The sequence below is a fragment of the Zonotrichia leucophrys genome, chromosome 14 (genome assembly GCF_028769735.1).
Source record: "Zonotrichia leucophrys gambelii isolate GWCS_2022_RI chromosome 14, RI_Zleu_2.0, whole genome shotgun sequence".
NCBI lineage: Eukaryota > Metazoa > Chordata > Aves > Passeriformes > Passerellidae > Zonotrichia > Zonotrichia leucophrys.
Window position 1 is genome coordinate 8,985,921 of NC_088184.1, and position 18,913 is coordinate 9,004,833.

An 18,913-nucleotide genomic window follows, 5' to 3' on the forward strand; every position below is an offset into this window, starting at 1 on the left:
TAAAATTCTGGACAGCCTAATAATTCTTCAAAGGGTTTGAAAAATTATTAACTGGTGCTTCATCCTCATTACTCTCCATCACCAGAAGGCAAAGACTGAAATTTGTTAAAACTTCAGGCTGTTCAGCTGAAGGAAGGATTAGATCAGCTCTTTTTTCAAGTCTACAGCACAAACCCTTTCTTTCATAGCTTAAGTTAGTCAGTATGGAAAGGAGAATTTAACTAGAGTCCTTTGTTTTTGGGAGGTCAAACTGACCAACTACCATTTTGAGGGAGTTTCATAAAAAAATTCATCTGCAGCTCAGTGCAGCAGGTAGGCAGACATCTCAGCTGGTACTCTTGTATTAGATGCCAAGGCCCTTAAACTTCTGTCAAGAAGTATCCCAGTGATTGCCCAATATGTCATTCCTGCACATTAATTTTACTTGCAAAAACAGGTTGTCCTAAAATGCCTCTGCTTTCTGCAGAATTTGTAATGCCCTGGATTCACCCAGGCAGTGTACACTCTGTCCTGTACTTGCTGCACCTTCTCTTACTCCCCTTCCAGTAAATACTGTCATTTTCCAATTTATCACCCTAGTCAGGAGATGCTTTAGAATAATTTACAAGAAAATGATGGCATTAACTTTATATTTTTCAGAAATAAAAGTTCTGAGTCAGTTGCATGAACTCTCCTGCAAGCCCACTGGTAGGCAAGGCAGTGATAATTTGTTGTCACAGTACCTGGCCTTGAATACCTAAATAACACCTCCTTTCTGCAAGTTCTGTCCCTAAATCCATCATTACTGAGCCTGTAATTCATGAAGCTGTGCACTTACAACATCAGCAAGCACACAACCTTTTAAGAAGATGGACATGGCACCTCCTTACTGAATGTCCCCCTCCATGTGGTCTGGGGTGAGGAAATGCTCATTTTGCTGCAGCAGCTCCCCAGGGCAGCATCACAGCACCAGAACAGGTAAGGTTACCTGATCCACCTTCCCACTCATACCAGCTGCCTCATGTAATACCTTTCAGATGGCAGAGAAAGAAAAAGGCAAGCTGGACCTCACTCTCCTGGGCCCTACTGTGTACCCATCAGAAATGGTACCAGTAACATCCATCTTTTATCCACAGACAGAAAGGTCACTTATTTGATCATACCTGTACATTCATTTCCAAGAATGCCAATTAGAGCAGAGACCTGCAACTTTCACCAGTAACTCTAATCCTATTAGGCACAATAGTCTAGCTGTAGGTGGAAAAATTTGGAGTCTTTGTATTGTCTTCTGCTTTTTCATTGTATAATGTTCCCTTTAACAGCCCAGCAGTGTTAAAATCCACAGGGGTAGTACTTTCTAAAAAGAATTTTTGTACAGATCAGAGGAAGGTTTCAGTCTCTTAAGAAAATGTACAAACCCTGTCTGTCTTACAGCATCCCTAGCTGGAAATCTGTCTCTGCTAAGGGAAAAATACCTCTTGCTCTGTAATGCACTTTTTCCATCTGCCTTGAGTTATTACCAAGGCTGTAAATCTGCTATTTGAAGTAATTACAAGTGGGGTTTGTGGCTTATTTAATGAGTGCTTCTAATTAAGAAATGAAAATTCTAAACCTGTCAATCCAAGGATTCTAATACTATTATTACAAGGTACTTAGTTTGTCCAAAAATTTTTCACATTTCTATCATGTCCAACTAGCAGCTGAGCTGCCTTTTTCTTTTTTCTAAATGCATCTCAGCCAAGAAAGGCTGTGAATTCTAATGTTTAGCCAGTTTATCATTCTCCAGGAAGGTTTAGACAATGCTAAGGAAATAAGGTTGGGAAGCTCATTTCAAAGAACCACAGAAAATTATCTCTTAAGACAGATATCCCTTGACAGTAAATTCCATTACTTTTCTGTACTAGGGAGGGCAGCCTAGGAAATCATGTAGTGCTGTAATCATCAGCTAAAGCAGGTCAGCCATGCCTGATCCCTGGGGAAGGGGATGCACAAGCCCTCTCTCACAGACTCCTCTCTTATCTATATATTTTTATCATGTCTACAAAAGATTAAAATACATCTGTAATGATATTCCAAGAGATGCCTTCATATCAAATCTAAACTTCAGCACACAGGCAGCATTTAGAAAATCAACACAGTAACAAGGACATTGCACACATGTCATAGCACAGTCACTGTATATTCACAAGAACCACAACTGTGTCATTTAATAAACTATCAATTACTGCTCACAAAAAGGGGTTAACAAGCAACCCATATGGTAATCAGTTACACAGATTTTTAAGTTTAAAAAGAATTGATCTCCATAAAATATAATTTAGTGGATCTGACTTTTAAAAAATGGTTTAATTTAGAGGACTGTTTGCAAGACTAGTATGATCTACAAGAGAATTGAGAAACCTTCATTTTAGAGTTAATTGTAGCTGGCCCAGCCTCCCTTTCAGCAGGTGAGGTGTCACCAGTGCCTTGATACAGAAGCTACATCTGAGCAGAAAGATCCTTCTGAGAGCAGGGACTGAGCTGATCAATCCAGAGGGAAGGATTTAACAGCCAGGTCCTGCCTCTGCACACAGAGCTTCCACATCAGGAAGCTCATGATGGTTTGTGAGCTCTGACACCACAGTCACCTAATTAGTGATCTCAACTGTTGATGCAATTACTACAATTAGATAAAATACAAAAATGCAGTAATCACCACAACACTTTTTAAAATGTATAATACATTTCTGTTAATTTAAATTATATGAAAACTACAAATTATCTCTCTTATGAAGTCTAAGAAAATAATTTTTTCAAGGACCAATTTTAATTAATTTATTTATAGATCTACTGAAACATGATTCTCTTCTTAAAAACCGTTGTCTGTTTGGATGAGTGTGCTGTAACACTCATAAACAAGTTTTATTTTGGTATAGATGCCAAATATCATTTAGTCTAATTTGTTAAGAGTAATTTCTTCCTCTCAGTAATTTGAAACACCTGCACATCTCTGCCCCTTTTATTAAAACAAACATCCTTTAGGTGTCCTGGCCTGACATCTTTGCTCTCCTCCCACATACCAATTTGCACCAAATGCCTGGTGCTGGGCTGTTGATGAAGAGTCAGGAGTGGTGCATGGAGCTGCTGTTTACCTGAGCACCTTCCTGCAGAGCAGCACTGCCCAGCACACCCCCAACACTTCTGCCTGGCCTTGCAGCACCATTCTTAACAGTTACTGTTTTATGAATAGCTGCATAAAACAAACCAGTGGTTAATAAAACAATAATGAACTGATTCCACCTAAGGACAACACAACAGACAGATTCCTGTGACAAGAATTGTGGCTTTTAAGGAGTTGTAGCAGCATCCCTTAATGCTTGGAGCAGGGTACTGGGAATTGCCAAATGCTGGCTGAATCTCTGGCTGTGTGAGGCCTCCAGCAAGTCATTAAAATGCTGCAATTTGGGCAATGAAAAAAAATACAAGACCCCAAATTAATGGATGTCTGTTTAGTGCATGTTTTTTTTAATGTTTGCCTTGATCTTTGTGCTTCTCTTGTCCTGTGTACACAACAAGTCTAATGATGCATCTTTAGTACCTTCTTGGCATGCTGTGGGGATTAGTTAATCACTGCACAGCTCTTTGAAGATGTTCGGGCTATTTTATTTTTAATTAATGTTTGCAAGCTACTTGGAGCTACTCTGATGAAAGGGCTTAAACAAGTACGAAATTTCAGGCAGTTGTTAGTCCAGCATGCAAGAGAGCAAGATGAGGAAGTTGGGGTAGAGTCAGTTTTCCTCACTCTGGCTGGTATGGGGCTGTGTTTTGGATTGTGCTGAACCATGGACTGATAACACAGAGATGTTTTTGTTATTGCTGAGCAGGGACTGCACAGAGCCAAGGCCTTTTCTGCTTTTCATACTGCCAGGCTGGGGAGGAATTTGGGGGTGCCTGGGAGGGTGGGAGGAGACAGAGCCAGGACAGGTGACCCCAAATGAGCAAAGGGACATTGCAGACCATGTGGCATCATGATCAGTGTGTAAAGTGGGGGAGGAGAGGGGGACATTTGGAGTGATGGCTTCCCAAGTCACCATTCCATGTCATGGGCCCCTGCTCTCCTGGGGATGGCTGAACACCTGCCTGCCTGTGGGAAGCAGGGAATTCATTGTTTTGCCTTGTTTGTGTGCATGGCTTTTGCTTTCCCTGTTGAACTGTCTTTATCTCAGCCCATGAGATAGTGGGGGCTGAGTGGCTGTGTGGGGCTGGGCTGCTGGCAGGAAGTAAAGTGAGCCTGTGGGAGAAAGAAAACAGCTCCATGTGTCAGGTACCTGGAATGTGTAGGTAAATAATATTGAGAAAAAAGAAGTCATATGGCTCAAGCATCCTGTTCTGAGAAATGGCAGCTCCCAATACACGTGCTGTGGAGAAGTTTTCCATGGAAATTCTGACACATCATCAAGGAATGACTACAGTTTTCTAATACAGCTTGGGGAGTTCATTCTGTCTGAGGATTGGAGGATTGGTCTCATATGTTGACAACAGAATATTCTCATCTCCTCCCTCCTTGTCCTATATACTCCTGAGACACAGAAGTGGTAGGCAAATCCAAAATCTTTTTGCAAGAGTTGTAAAGTAGATTCCCAGTAAAATCAGCATCAAAACTCTTTAGGCCCGATTTCATTAAAAAAACAAAAACCAAACAAACCAGCCATACAGCCATTGAGGAGTAAAGCAGATCTTTACAATCCCAATACTGCACCCTCTCAGTCATCCAGCTGGCACAGGGCTGCCACACCTCTATTTATCCAGTGTTTCTGGGGCTTGTCAGAAGGCAGTTCAATGGACAGAACATAGTTGGTTGAGTGCCCAGTGGTGGATAAGACACCTCTTCTTTCACTTGTCTTGTACACAGGGCATGAATAGATGTTCTCATGAAGAAACTTGGAACTTTCTCCAGGTTTCAGCCATATTATGGGCAAAGGATCATAGAGGATTTTTGGTAGTGATTCTCCAATTACCAAGGATTCTCTATCCCATCGTGCACCTTCCAAGAAAAGGCCTCTCACATAAGCCCCATCTTCTGGCATTTTCTCCATTGTGAGCTCCTGTTTCATCACCTAGAACAATTAAACCATTGCTTGATTTTATCTGGAGTATACTAAATCCTGTAAGTGACAGTCTGAAATTGCTCCTTTAAATAAAATAACTTTTCATCTGAAAACTCTATTTCTTGCTGCCCCAGAACATGTTTCAAGCTGTTCATGAAAAACAAAATTCTTCTGCATTTTTCTTACCTCAAACTCAAAGCCAACGTGGTCAATAGGGATGGTGTATTTTCTGGCAAAGTTTTGTAAAACACCAGTCAAAAAAGACTGAGTGAAGAAGAATCCTGAGAGCCAAAAGACTGTGGGTGGCCCCTTGTCAACCCAATCCTGAATAAGGAGAGAGAAAACAAATGTAAGAAAAAATCCAATATATTTGTGGCTTCACCGTGCCAATTCACCAGAAAAGGATGTTTTTTCAGACTCCCTCAAACAGCACAATGAGATCTAAGCCTTGATGGGACCCTCTGCATCTTTCCATCAATTTTCTGGTTCTAAAACAACAAGAACTCAGTGCTACTAGAAAAATTTCAGAAAGTAGCATAAGCATGTTTTGTTTAGTCTAGATAGTGGCCTTTAAAAACAAGAGAGGTAATTGAATTTGGACACTTTTATCAAAATACTTTTTTTTACAGTCTTGTAAACACCAATTTCCTAACATGAAAAAGGCCAAATTCTTTTGCATTCTTCACTGATCAATATCTCTTCACTGATCACTGTGAGGGCACTCACTAAGCCTACACATCAGATCCTAGCAGAGGAAATCATTCCTGTACAAAGATGTCACACAATGTCCACATAATGCAGTAGGAAAAAGCAAAACAAGGGCAGAATGTCTTCACACTACTGTAGGTTATTTGGAGTCAAAATGCTCTGATCCAGCAAACAGGAAACTCTGCCATTTCTATAAATCTCACACACTTCTTCCTAGCTTTCTCCTCTCCTGACTTCTATGGGGTTTCACTACATCTCAGTAGCTCACTATTTAAGGTTCACCCAAAATTTTAAGTAGTTTAAAGAGTGCAAGGGAAGTAATGAAATGGCAAGTTAAAAATAAAATAACCTGTTCAAAAAGTGTGTGAAATGGCGTCACATTTTATGAAACTTGGAAGATATTTACAGACACATATATGAAATTTCATAGTGCCTTTTACGCAGTGGTTCTAAAGCATTCTCGCACCCAGCTCACTGTCCTTTCAGCAAGGAAGTCATTAAGACACCAATTCAAACTAAAATGAACCTTCTAGAAATAGAAAGATGGAAACCACCAAAAGCAGCACTGGATTAGCACCAAGGGATCAGCTCCCAGCTCACCCTGGGCAATTGCCCAGCTGCCTGCAGTGCTGCTAATGCAGAGTGTGTGTGAGCAGCTCACAGCCTGGAGCTGCCCAGGGGCTGCTGGGCAAGGACTGCACTGACACATTCTCCCCATCCACCTTCCAGCTGCAACTCCCCAGACCCGTCAGGGTCAGCTGAGCAGACCTGGAAGAACTCCAAGCGACAGAGGAGATCGGACACGTAACTTCCCAGAGGCTTCAGGGACGGATAGGATTTGGCAGCCCACATGGATGGCACTTTTCCTATTAGCATGCTGTTGAAAACATCTTCCAGCTCAGAAGACATCAACACTTGGCCTTTAATGGCTTTGCCTATATTAATGAGGCTGCTCCGAACAACTTCAGTAAGCCTTGAGAGAAAACAAAGGAATTGTCATTATTTACTTCTTATTACCTGGCTAAATACCCCTCAGTCCACCTTGAATAAAGGGTTGATAGAGGTGGTAAATGTCCTGTCAGAAATTCCTTATCTCACTGGTAGTTATCAAAATTCTTACGTAACTTTAGAAAAGCAAACAAATTAGAAACACACACGGAGAAATAAAAGACAGTGAAGACTTTCACTCTAAACAAGGGAAATCAAGTGACAAGAGCTTTGTAGCACTCATCATAGTGTGCTGTGAATATTGGGGCCTGGGTATCACATAGGCTGCTTTCCCTCAGCACAACAAACCCAAATGTGATTTAAGTTCATACTCCAAGAATACAAGTACTATTGCTATGTTCAAGTAGTCAGCTGCAGCTTTCAAGTCTTTTTAAAAGATTCATCCAAAGCAGAATCTAACATGTTAGGGAAAAAGGCTTGTTTAAGGCTTGTGAGCAGCTAGCACCAATGGACACAAGCATATTTCAGTTTAAGAAGTGCTACACCGAACACTGAGCCATACCTGTTAAATCGAATTAGCTCTTGCCTAAGAACTGTGTTCATGGACTCTTCATAAAGTACTGGGTATGCCTTCATCACTTCTTCCATATCAAAGCTACTTGGTAGTTTGGATAGGATGTCCTGTGCCAGCTCTTCAACAACTTCCTGAAGTCACAAGTTTGCAGTGAATAACAAATATTCCTTTTCCCCCTCCTATATTTATTGAATAAATTCCATAAACCACTACATTTTTTTTTCTGTAAAACCACATAGATATTTTAGTCCATTTTCCTAAAGATACTGTGCTTTTGCTCCTTCCTTCTCAATAATTTTAAATTTGTTAGTAATTTCTCATTTGCAACAAGGTTTTCTAAGGAGACAGGCAGGAGAGCAGACAAGCACAATCCCTTTTCTGCCACAGTGAAGGACAAGACAAAGCATGCAGCATGAGCAAAATAAGGGGAAGACCCCATGACAAACTCATCCATAAGAGAAGCTTTGCTTACAGAATATTAGACATCAGAGAATATGATCACTAGACAAGCCTGCAGGAAATGAGGCTCCATCAATCCCACTTTTCAAGAATCCACTTGTGTATAAAATATAGGATGCCAAATCTGAGAGGCTTGAAAGGTTATTTATGTATATCCCAAAGGGGCATGGGTTTGGCAAACTGAGCTGCCAGGACTTGTGGTATTAATCTGCTTGAATGCAAAGTCATGAATTTGTCTTCCATCTTTAAAGGTGCTATGCCAAATCCATCTGCTTCTCTACAGGGACATTCCCATCTGCTCCCAGAGCTACACACATGAGAGGTGTTGGATTACTCTGAGATCTAGGACATGACAGAAAAGGGCCTTTCCAGAGTGCAAATTGATCTTTCTTCCCCAGTTACCTGAGGGGACTTGCCAGCTCCCCCTGCTTCTCTAGGCAAAGTCAGGAGCACTGCATGGAAAAGCTGGTTGGTCTCCTGGTTATCCTTAGTGATGTCTGCATTTTCATGAAGTCCAAACACTTCAGGGTGTGTTGTAATTGGCAAACTTCGTATGTACTCAATGTAAGACTGTAAAACAAATGTTCAGATACCAGACATCATATAATGTGATAGTCATAAATGATCCAGCTGGGACAGAACCTTCCCATTTACAGCTAAAGATGGCAGTTCCCTGTTAAACACATCCAGGAATTGACTGACTCTCCACAGAGATAAATATAAAAGTTCTGAGTGATTCAAAACCTCACGGAGGAGTTGTTATTACCACCCTCATGTAAGTGGCAAGAGAAAGGAAAGCACATGAGAAATATGCAAGGAGTGCTGGTAGGAGTCACAAAAGGATGCTGGATGTGTCATCCCTACAACTGTGGGATCTGAGCACACTCATTATCTCTGTGCAGCTGTTAGAAGGGAAAAAGAGAATGGAAGTTGAGTATACACATGCCATTCCACCTCTTCCTCCTGATTGCTGCTTTCAAGGTCAGACTGGTTGTGAGAAAGTGCAGAAGTACCACGTGAATTCCTGCAGCCTGACTCCTGTTGGCCTTCTAGAACTGTACTGGAAACCTGCACAGGGGTGGCTCCTCTCTTCATCAAAAAATGCCAGAGTATTGGATGATCTCCACATCCCCACTGGGTATGGCAGATATTAAGTACCAGATTCATATTTCATACACAAGATACATTCTGGCATGGCTTTATGATATTATGGGGTGTATTTTCTATTTGTCATATTCAGCATTATCCAAGCACAGGGTAGGTAAGTTCTTCCCAATAATTCAGAGAATTTACACTTGTTGTCTCTCACCTCATAGGGGCCATGTGGTGGTATGTAGTAGTCACCTGCAGCTGAGAGCATGTACTTCTCCTGCTCTATGTCCTTGTTGTAGACTGTGGAAAGAAGGGACAGGAGAAGACGCCTGTCTTTATCATCTGTCACTCTGCCTCCATAGTTACACTCCCCTGGAAAAAGACAAAGAAAACCAGGACAAAAAAACTGAAATTGATGAACAAATAAAAATTGTTTTGCAACAAGGTGAAACTCTAGTAAGTTGAAGTTCCAAAGCTCCAGATCTTCCAAAGTTTTTAGGTTTTATGCTTTAATTGATTCAATGGAAATTCAACACTTGAACATCTAAGGGCTAAATTTATGTGTCTTGATGATGGAAAGTTTAAAAAACACTATCAGCTGGTCTGAGAAACTGCTGCTCATTACCCAAAATTCTTTTTTCATAAAGCTAATCATAATATTAGCAAAAATCAAGAATGACAAGGCTGACAAAGGAGGTGCCAAAAAGCAGCTTGTCTCCCTGGAGAGAGAGAATAGAACAGCCACAGCAGCTGAGTTATTTACACACATCAACACCTCCTGCTTTAAAGCCCTGACTGTTACCACATCCTCTGGTGAAGCCCCAAGGCTTCCTGTGTCAGTCTCACACTGATCAGCAAAGGTGAACCAGAGGCTCATGGTTTTATGGTTTTATTTGATGAGCATGAAGCAAAGACCAGGAGGTTTGCTGGGCCATCAGTAACTGTAGCCATATACAAGTCAAAACAACAGTGACATCTGAGGGTTTGGGATCTGACTCCAATTGCATCCAACTCCAACATCCATCCAATGACAATCCCATTGTTTGTGGAAGGCCAGTAAAACCAACCAGGGTGGAATCCACTCAATTTGTTGAGAACTCACAGTTTATCAGTGTATCAGCTGAAAGTGCTCAGCAAAGTCAACAAACACGTGAGAGGATGTAATGTCTGTACCTGTTAGATAGGTCAGAGCTTCAAATGGGATTTCTTCATATTCATTCAGAAACATCTGGATCTGTTGCATGCTGATCCTGAGGTCAGACTCATTGAATTCATATGGAATATTCCAACCTGTTCAATTCAGAAGAGATACACAGGTATTGCAGTGGTGCAATGTACTGACAGCTGGGCTCAGGAAATGCTGGTGCTGGTACTACACTGCTCCTGCAGAGCTGAACAGACAACTGCCACATAGTCTAGAGGCTGCCTGGAATATACCAGGCTGTTTATTAAACATAAGCTAATTCTGTCATCACAATATCCTGAATATTATATTTTACCTGCTTGGTACTTTAAGCTAATCTGTTGCTATCTGGAAACAATGAGAATAGGAGTTTTTAATTCATTTACTGATATCAATTTTTAATCTGCCCATCTATTAATACTGTTTGCAAAGGACATTCACAGTAACATTACAATAAAACAAACAAGCAAGCAGGCAAACAAACAGGAACATACTCCAGATGAAAGAATTCTTCAGAAAGCCAAAATCCCTAGTGCAAACCAAAAATAGGGCTATTGATACAACTATCCTTCTTCACCCAGATTGTTGGTCACATTAGCAGTAGATGTTACATTAGACAATGGCCTCTAGAAACTTCAGTTTTACTCTAAAGCAATAAATCAGTGTCTTCATACTGGAAGTTTAGTGCTTATTTAAACAGCTGACTATTAAAATAATCACAGTGGCTTTCAGTCAAAATTTAATATTTCCTAACAGCAACCTGTCATGAGGCAGAGAGACTCAGCTGGAACGGAAGACTTCATTTACACAAGGGCAGAGCATAAATTTTATATAGTTATAAAAATGGATTCTCTAAGTCCAGACATTTCTATGCTATATAGAAATGCTATAGTTTCCTACATATTTGAAGATTACAGAAAAAGCTGAAGCACAAATCTTATGAATACATATATTTTCATTGCTATGTTATAAACAACACACTGCAGCTACATAGATTTGTTTCACACCAAGTAAATACATGCACTAAGTTTGATAAAACAAAGTATGCACATAAGTAACAAAAGCAGAATAGAAGACATATTTTTAATTATAAAAATTTAAAACAGATCTGAATTTGATTGTTACTAAGAACCACAGTAATAATTTAATAATTCAGTAAGCTATAATTTCATGTAACTACTGTATAATATATTAACTTAGAAAAATAGTACTTTCTAGTCTTCCCCAGGGTAATACTTTTAACAGCTTCAAAAGTAGCTTTGGCTGAATAAGAATCCCTGCAAATAACAGCTTAGAGACTTTATGATGTTCTGTGCAATGCAGATTGTAATAGTGTTAACAGTATAACAGTTAACAGAACTGCCTTTTTACAGAGAGACTCCAGCAATGCATTTCAAAAGCACAAATTGTTTTTTTGAAATTAAATGCAAAATAATCTAAAACTTACCCAGTGGGCCAAAGTTTCTCCTTTCCTGCACAACAGCATGAAAAAAGCAAAGACCAAAAAGCAGTTTTTGCCACATTTTTGGCTTTTGGCAGCTTTTAAAAAACACAGGGTCAGAGATGGGATCGTTCAGGTAGGAGCGAAGGAGGTTCACTCTGACACCTTTGGGAGGCTCATTTGTCATTTTGATGCCATTCTGGAGGATACTAACAGGAAACTTTTCTGATGGATAACTAGTTAACCACAACCTAAAAAAAAGTTTGACAAGCACATAATTTAAAAATCGTATAATAGTAAGAGTAGTAGTAATAATAATAATTTTAAAAACAGTCATATAATCCTGCATCTTGATCTTAAGAAGACTAAGTTTTACTACTTGCTTAATATAAAGATAACATCTAAATTTGGTCTAAAATGCAGGCATAAAGTAGATTATATTGGACAGGTAGAAAAGATGACCTCTTAATTATGGATCTTTACTTTACCACTGCACATAAATCATATGAATGTCATACTCAGGCATTCTTGCAGAGGTATTTTAATTTTTTTTTAGTAGCATCTTCAGCAAACAGGAAATGCTCACATTAAAAAGTGCAAAATACTAAAATTCCTACCTGAACTTATCATTGGTATTCTCAGGCACTATAACTTCCTCACAGATTTTTTCCAAGGCAGGCATCCAGCTGGTTGCAAGATGGCAGTTTTGTAACACTACCCAGGTTCCATCAGTAATAGCCTGGTAAATCATTTTTTCTGCTATTGGGCCCTGGCCCTGGCCCAGTGAAACTGTTTGAACACTTGAGCTTCCCATGCTAACATCATCAGCAAATTTTAGCAAACCTGTGATGGCAAGTTTTATACATGCAAAAAAAAAATACAAAGTCTATCAGAAAGTAGAATATGTTATATTCATTGTTTTTATTATGTAATTAAAGGGAGAAAATTCAACAAATATTTTACTCAATTAAAAATAAAAAGAAAACACAAAAAAAAACTACCTCAACAACCCAGAAGTAGTATCATGTGCTGTATCAGTCACTGTGTCTCTGAGGCATATACTAAAATTTAGGGGTATAAGGTATTAATTAAAAAAAAAAAACAAAAAACCAAAAACCAGCCAGGTTAAATGGCTGACCTCTTCTTTGGCCCCAAGTGTTCAGTTCCAGGCTGCACAACAGCCCTCAACTCTATTGGATGGGTACAATTGTTTATGAGAGTTGAGCTGCAAACTGGATCTTTACATCTGGCTAAAAATAGAGCTCCAGCTTTGCCATGAAAATCAGTACTTTCTGGAAATACATCCTTATGGTATGGCTCCATATTACAATTCTTTTGGCAGAAAACCAGATTTAAAAATAATCTGGGTGGTTATACTTTAAAGGACATTCAACAAATGTGTTTTTAAGTGTGGCCTATACACCATTTAATTAGTAACTGAGAGGGAGGAAACTTACTGGAGGAGGGGTTGCAATAAAGACTGGGGCAAACCTCCAACACCCACTGAAAGAACTGTAATGCAGGTACAAATTATAAACTGGTCTGAATGCTTCAATCTGTTAGATCCCCAAATTGCTGCTCAGAGACTGAGACATTTCATCACCACTACTTTCACTCCACCCCCTAACAATTTTACTACTGTTGTTTATATATGGGCAGATGCCAGTGTTTGATATTCCATCACTGCTGTATTGTACTTTAAAGACATTTTAAAGATCAAATTAGGGGGCCTACACTATTAACAGTTTAGTCAGACTCAGTGACATTTAACCAGACAAAAAAAGATTTTTTTAATACCAATCTCACCTGCCATAGGATCAGCACCAGGTGATAATATAAAAATCAAAGGGGCACAACAATTTGAGTCACTGTAACTTCTTCCAAGATCAAATGTAGGTGGTTCAATGAATGTTCTTCCCATGTTTTCCACTATGAAGGTCCGCACTGCCGGAACAATTTTGTCAGGTCGCAAACACCTGAGAATAACCATGCGATCCAACCCCGTCAGTGAGTCCCAGTCATCGGGCAAGGCTTCCTCGTGGGGCCTGACAGAGTCATAGAGTGGCTTCCACTTGGAGGAATTGTCTCTGACATGTTCCATTAGTCCCTGCAGGTTGGTCAGGCAAGATGCACGCACGATCTCGGCCCATGATTTGTTAGACAGCCAGTCTGGAGCTGGGTTGGGGTGAGGATTATCGAGAGCAACACCTCCTGTCAGGAGGAAACGCCAAACTGCATCATCTATCTGGCCTTTTCCCTTCATAATGCCTATTGTTAGAAGGAAGGAGAACAACAACTTGTCCTTTTCAAACAATGAACGGCAGACATTATTGTAGATGCTCACTGTGAAATGCTCAGTTATATTTTTAATTCTCTCCTTTAAACGTCCACTCTTAAGACTTTTAGCAATAGATTGAACATACAAGTTAATGAACCAAATCAATGAATACTGGTACATAGGTTCAATGTTAGCCAAGTCAGAGATGCAGAAGAAGATAACAGCCGAATGAACAGCAACTGGCTTATATCCCATTCGAGTAGAATCTATTTCCTTCTCAGTTACAGAGGCAATTTGTTGCTTTTCAGAGATTTCTTCAGACAACTGCTTGGATGAAGACAAAATATTAATTGCTGTTTCATCCTCTAAGATGTTTCCTTCTGAATGGGAAAGGACCTCCAGGATTTTATCTTCTAATTCCTTTAGCTGTTTCTTATTGGCTGCACTTTCTAGAATGAGTTGGTTTTTCTTTTCTTCTAGCTCAGGCTTTTCCTTTGCAGCTACAATTCCAAGAAGCTGGTCCTGAAGACCCAAAGGTGTAATCATGAAATTGAGTAGACAAACTTTCACAGCGACTTCAGGATAATAATGAGGATTTCTTAAGTGGGTTGTCATGTAAAACCTGAAGTCTCTTGAATATTCAATTATGTTTTCCCCTAATTTCATGTATTCTACTCCTTGTTGTTTGAATGTTTGCTTTAATAAAATAGGTTCTAAGAAAGCATCTAATTCTTCACCAATATTTTCTAGCAAGACTGGTGTTCCAAGCTGAAGAGCAGTTTCTAATGTCCTCACATAATGTGTGTCAGATAATTTGATCACTGACAGTTTGTTACTTTTCTCCATATTTTTTATCCACTTGTTAGCTTGCCTTTGAGGATCTATCATTAAAGCCCATCTTCTTGAGTTATAAACAATTACACCATTGTCAATGGAAAAAGAATCAACTGGCAGTCCAGCAATCTGCCAGGCACGGATTTTGACTGGATCCCCTAATGTATTACTTAAGCTGAAATCACTGGAGCACGGAATGTTCTTTTCAATGCACAGCTCCTGCCACTGCTTTTGACATTGTAGGCGATAATCAACAGTAAAGGCTCCCAAATAAGCCACAGTTCCTGATGACAACAGCACATCCCCCACTAGATCTATGTACTGAATTCCTAACAACCGTGCAGCTTCTGTCCACCTGTCCTTCTCTCCACCCAGACCACTGATCAGCTGCTCAGCTCTCACCAGCTTTAGTGAACAACGTTCAATATTATTCTCCAACTCTATCTTTTTGTTATTCATTTCATCAAACTCATCTTGCAAAGCTTGGAGGCGATCAACAACCTCCTTGAGCTCTGCTTGTTTCACCTGCAGCTTCTGCATTTGAACGTCCAGGATGGCTTCAGCCTCCTGCAGGCGCACGCGCTTTGGGGCCACCACTTTCTGCACGCGGTCATAGACCTCCATGGCTCGCACCCACTTGCACAGGCCTTCACAGGCAGACGAGACATTTTTTACAACGTCTGGCTGAAAATCTGGGTGATTCATAAACTTCTCTCTAATTTTCTTCATTATAGGAGGAGGAATATTATCCTTGTCATAGGTCTTTAGTCTGTCAAGGAACTTAATATCTGAAAGAAGTTTCTTGGCTGGCCCCCAGAAGTCTTCAATCATTTTACCTATATGGCAAATAAGACTAAAATCAGGCTCAATACAGGCATGTTCAAACTGAAAAAAATACTTTGAAACATAGTATGAAAAATTAACATCAATGATTATGTAATGGAATTTTACTATGCAAAGACTATTCAATAGTTTGAGAAAATCAATACCTAAAGGAATTAATACAAGACCTTCAGCATAACTAACCAATGTCATATTTATTAACTGCATATTATTTTTAAATCAACCAAGCACATTGAGGGTAACAAATTACTATACAGTCTTTCTTAGCATCATCTATTAGATAAATCAGTAACTGTAGAACTATTCCTTCTTAATCTAGATAAGATCATTTTTGATGAAAGGCATTTGTATAATTCTTATTTTTAATTGAAGGGTTGAAGCATAAGGTAGAAGAAAGAAAAGGGTCTTTTTCCTACCTTGCAAATCCTGTGCAATCCCACAATAGCAACATTAAACTACACAGAAAAATCTCGTTAGGATAATGTGTGGCAGAGGTATAACCAGAATTCCCTCTCCCAGCATAACTGATAGTTTGGAAGCAGGCATTACAAGGGGAAACACAGGCAGATGGTGCACAGCACACCTCCAGCACCCAGAGTTCCTCAAGGCAATGCAAATCTCAAGGTTGGGTCAAAGCAAGTTGAAGAGATGACTTTGTGCTGGTGTCTGGGATCATATTTACAAAGTTTGTACAACAGCGTCGGGCAAGGGCAGTGTGTTAGCACGGCAAAAGCAGCTCTTCTTGTGTACACTGTACTTGTCACTGCCAGCAAAATGCACCTCCAGTGCACACAGCTGCATTCATGCCACAAGAACCTCACCAGCACACCACAGCAGCACCCTCCCATTCCTGGGGCAGGAATAACAAAAGCTGTGTCATTACCGCTGCCACTGGGGTCGGGTTTCCTCTCTGCTTTCACTGCCCTCATGACACAGATACTCTCCATGACCAGCTTGACAGGACCAGGTGGATTCGTCATGGATTTCACAAGAGTGATGTCAGAAGGATTCAGGGTGTTTAGAGCAGCCTCTGCTGCCTCCAGAGCTGGCATAGCCTCTGCAAGGTCTGCTTCACATTCGTCCTGTGAAGACATTGGACAAAAAGCTGTAAAAACCTTCAGTCAGTACCAGGCCTGCAGCCTGATCACCCCACTACAGCACAGCCTCGCAGAACCTTCTCTCTTCTTCAATACCCATTAACCAGACTCTTCACAGCATGGTGTTTCTAGGAGAGAAAACTACTTGCACAATTTGACTGCACAGTTTAAAGAGGGAAGGTTTGTAGAAAAATTAGTAACTTCCATAAACGGAACTGATAGTTGAAAAAGTCAGACAAGCTTTCAAGATCAAAGTCCCTCTGGTTCAGCAATGAGAATGAAAATAAATATTAGATACCGTTGTTCTTATTTAAATCTCACACTGCTGACCAGGTGAAAAATGGATACTGTGTAGGTTAAATTCTTTATCATATATTCTGATCTCAGCAATTATCCATTTTAAATATCACTGACATTTCCAACTAACTACAGAAAAAATACTGAGGAATCTTGAGGTTTCCCACAGGAAATTCTGTGTTACAGACATCTGGCTGTGGCATTACCTCTAAAGTTATTCCTTATAGGACTACATGCAGCATATGCCAAATTAACTCAGCTAACTCTAAATTAACTGTCTTTGGGTCTGGAAACAGTTAAACTCATTATTAATTCATATTATTCAATCTGCTGAAAATGAGAATATATTAGTAGAGAAATAAGAGCTATAGAGCTTTTGGAATGTGAACTAGAAAGGGAAGCTATGCAGGACTGTGAGATGCAGTCAGACTCCAAACAGCCTGAATTTGCTGTGTTTCTATTAGGAGTGTCATTCACCATCTGCAATTTTGTTAGTCTAAGAGCTCGGCTCACCCCATTAACACAGCATCACAGCTCCCATTTACTTGGAACCCATCCTGCTCCAGGCTCAAGCCCTTGTGCTCTACCTTAATACCCTGGGCAACAGCAGCTGCATCATTGGCCTCTTTTTCATCTGCTGACACTATTGCCTTTTTTGCATCTACTTCAACTGTTTCTTTTTCAATCTTGACCATCATTTTATCTGTTTCTGCAGATGTTTTAATCAGTTCAGGCTGAAGGTCAGTCAGTTCTTTCTGCATGTCTGCAACCTGATGAATACAACAGGAAATCAAGAAGAAATCTGTTCAAGCATTGCATGCATTTCATATCTTGATGACTTAGGAAGAAAGATTGGAAACCCTTATAGTAATACAATCCAAAAAAGGACATTTGATTTAAAGAATTAGTTCTCTAGTTTATTTTTGCTAAGAGCTGTTTCATTTAACTGTTTAGATTTTAAAAGGTATATTTATCATCAGCTATACAATACACTTGCTTATTTAAGATTCATTAATGTCGATGATGAACATTATATTGATTAGTTCTATTTTTCCCTCACAGTCACTTTCAGATAATGAAAGTTTAAATAATGCTTTAGTGCACAGGTGGGAAACAAAATCCTAAAGAAACCTGGAATGGAACACAGAATTTGTGACAGCAACAGCTGCAAACTGGATCTTCTTCATCCAGCAAGTATCTAGAAGCCCCTTTAGTTTGTATCTTGGAAAGACCAAGCCCTGGATCCCATGGGTTGGAAAAGGAATTATTTATCTGGAACCTGATCAATTTCCTACTTGGAATCTACTCAGAAATTAATGCTTAATATTGTCTTACAATGTTTTTCAATTTCTCCCCTATTTTGGAAAGGGTAATAGGTACTAGAAAGCTGAGGTGGATTCTCCATATAAGGTTTTGAGAACATAATTAAATTTATAATATTTATTCCTTCAACATTTAATGAGTACCTTCATTTTAATTTTATTTTCTATTAAGAGCTATAATCCAAGATCACAGTTTCTTCAGCTTACTAAGCAGAAAACTTTTCCTGCAGGCTTTCTACAGAAAGCTATCAATAGCATCATGAATATAGTGAAGAACAAATAAATAAATTTTATTTTTGTAAGTTTCAACCATACAGACCCCACACTGACGTATGCCTATGGCACATATTCAGCATCTTCATCTGAAACTTACTTGTGAAGCTGCAAAGTCAAGCTTTTCAAGTCCCATAAGATAACGAGTCCTCATCATGTCAACCTCCTCCCTTTTTCTGCTCAGCAGGGACTTGAAGGTGAGAATCAGCTCCACATAGGAAGTTGGTGTCACGTAGTTGTGTCTGCGCAGCGTCGCGTAGTAGCCAACAGAGAGGTCTCTCACACTTTCTTGGAAATATTTGCACACTGACACAACCCTAGGGAAAAATTTTCCACGTTACTTTGAAATACAGTCTGTCTTTAGGTCAACTCTCAAAAAATTACTCTAAGCTTATGAAGTCATATTAGTGTTAGGGAAGGCAGAAGTGTATTTTCCCCATTATTAGAAATATTATGGACTCTTCTCTAAGACTGGTCTGGTTTTGAGAAATATCAGAT

At 39.7% G+C, this 18,913-nt stretch overlaps 1 protein-coding gene across 1 annotated transcript in view; it reads right to left on the reverse strand.

Annotated features, from left to right (window-relative positions):
- Window positions 1-2,936: 2,936 nt before the first annotated feature.
- DNAH3 (dynein axonemal heavy chain 3) overlaps window positions 2,937-18,913 on the reverse strand; it is a 53,035-nt gene continuing 37,058 nt past the window's right edge. Inside the window, exons 49-61 of the mRNA XM_064726136.1 lie at window positions 18,516-18,732; window positions 17,408-17,590; window positions 16,310-16,508; window positions 13,278-15,419; window positions 12,089-12,314; window positions 11,478-11,722; window positions 10,021-10,137; window positions 9,065-9,219; window positions 8,158-8,325; window positions 7,285-7,427; window positions 6,543-6,747; window positions 5,253-5,390; window positions 2,937-5,075 (exon numbers count right to left, since the gene is read on the reverse strand). Of these exons, the coding sequence (XP_064582206.1) occupies window positions 4,722-5,075; window positions 5,253-5,390; window positions 6,543-6,747; window positions 7,285-7,427; window positions 8,158-8,325; window positions 9,065-9,219; window positions 10,021-10,137; window positions 11,478-11,722; window positions 12,089-12,314; window positions 13,278-15,419; window positions 16,310-16,508; window positions 17,408-17,590; window positions 18,516-18,732 (4,492 nt within the window). The 3' untranslated portion in view covers window positions 2,937-4,721. The remainder of the gene's footprint in view (window positions 5,076-5,252; window positions 5,391-6,542; window positions 6,748-7,284; window positions 7,428-8,157; window positions 8,326-9,064; window positions 9,220-10,020; window positions 10,138-11,477; window positions 11,723-12,088; window positions 12,315-13,277; window positions 15,420-16,309; window positions 16,509-17,407; window positions 17,591-18,515; window positions 18,733-18,913) is intronic.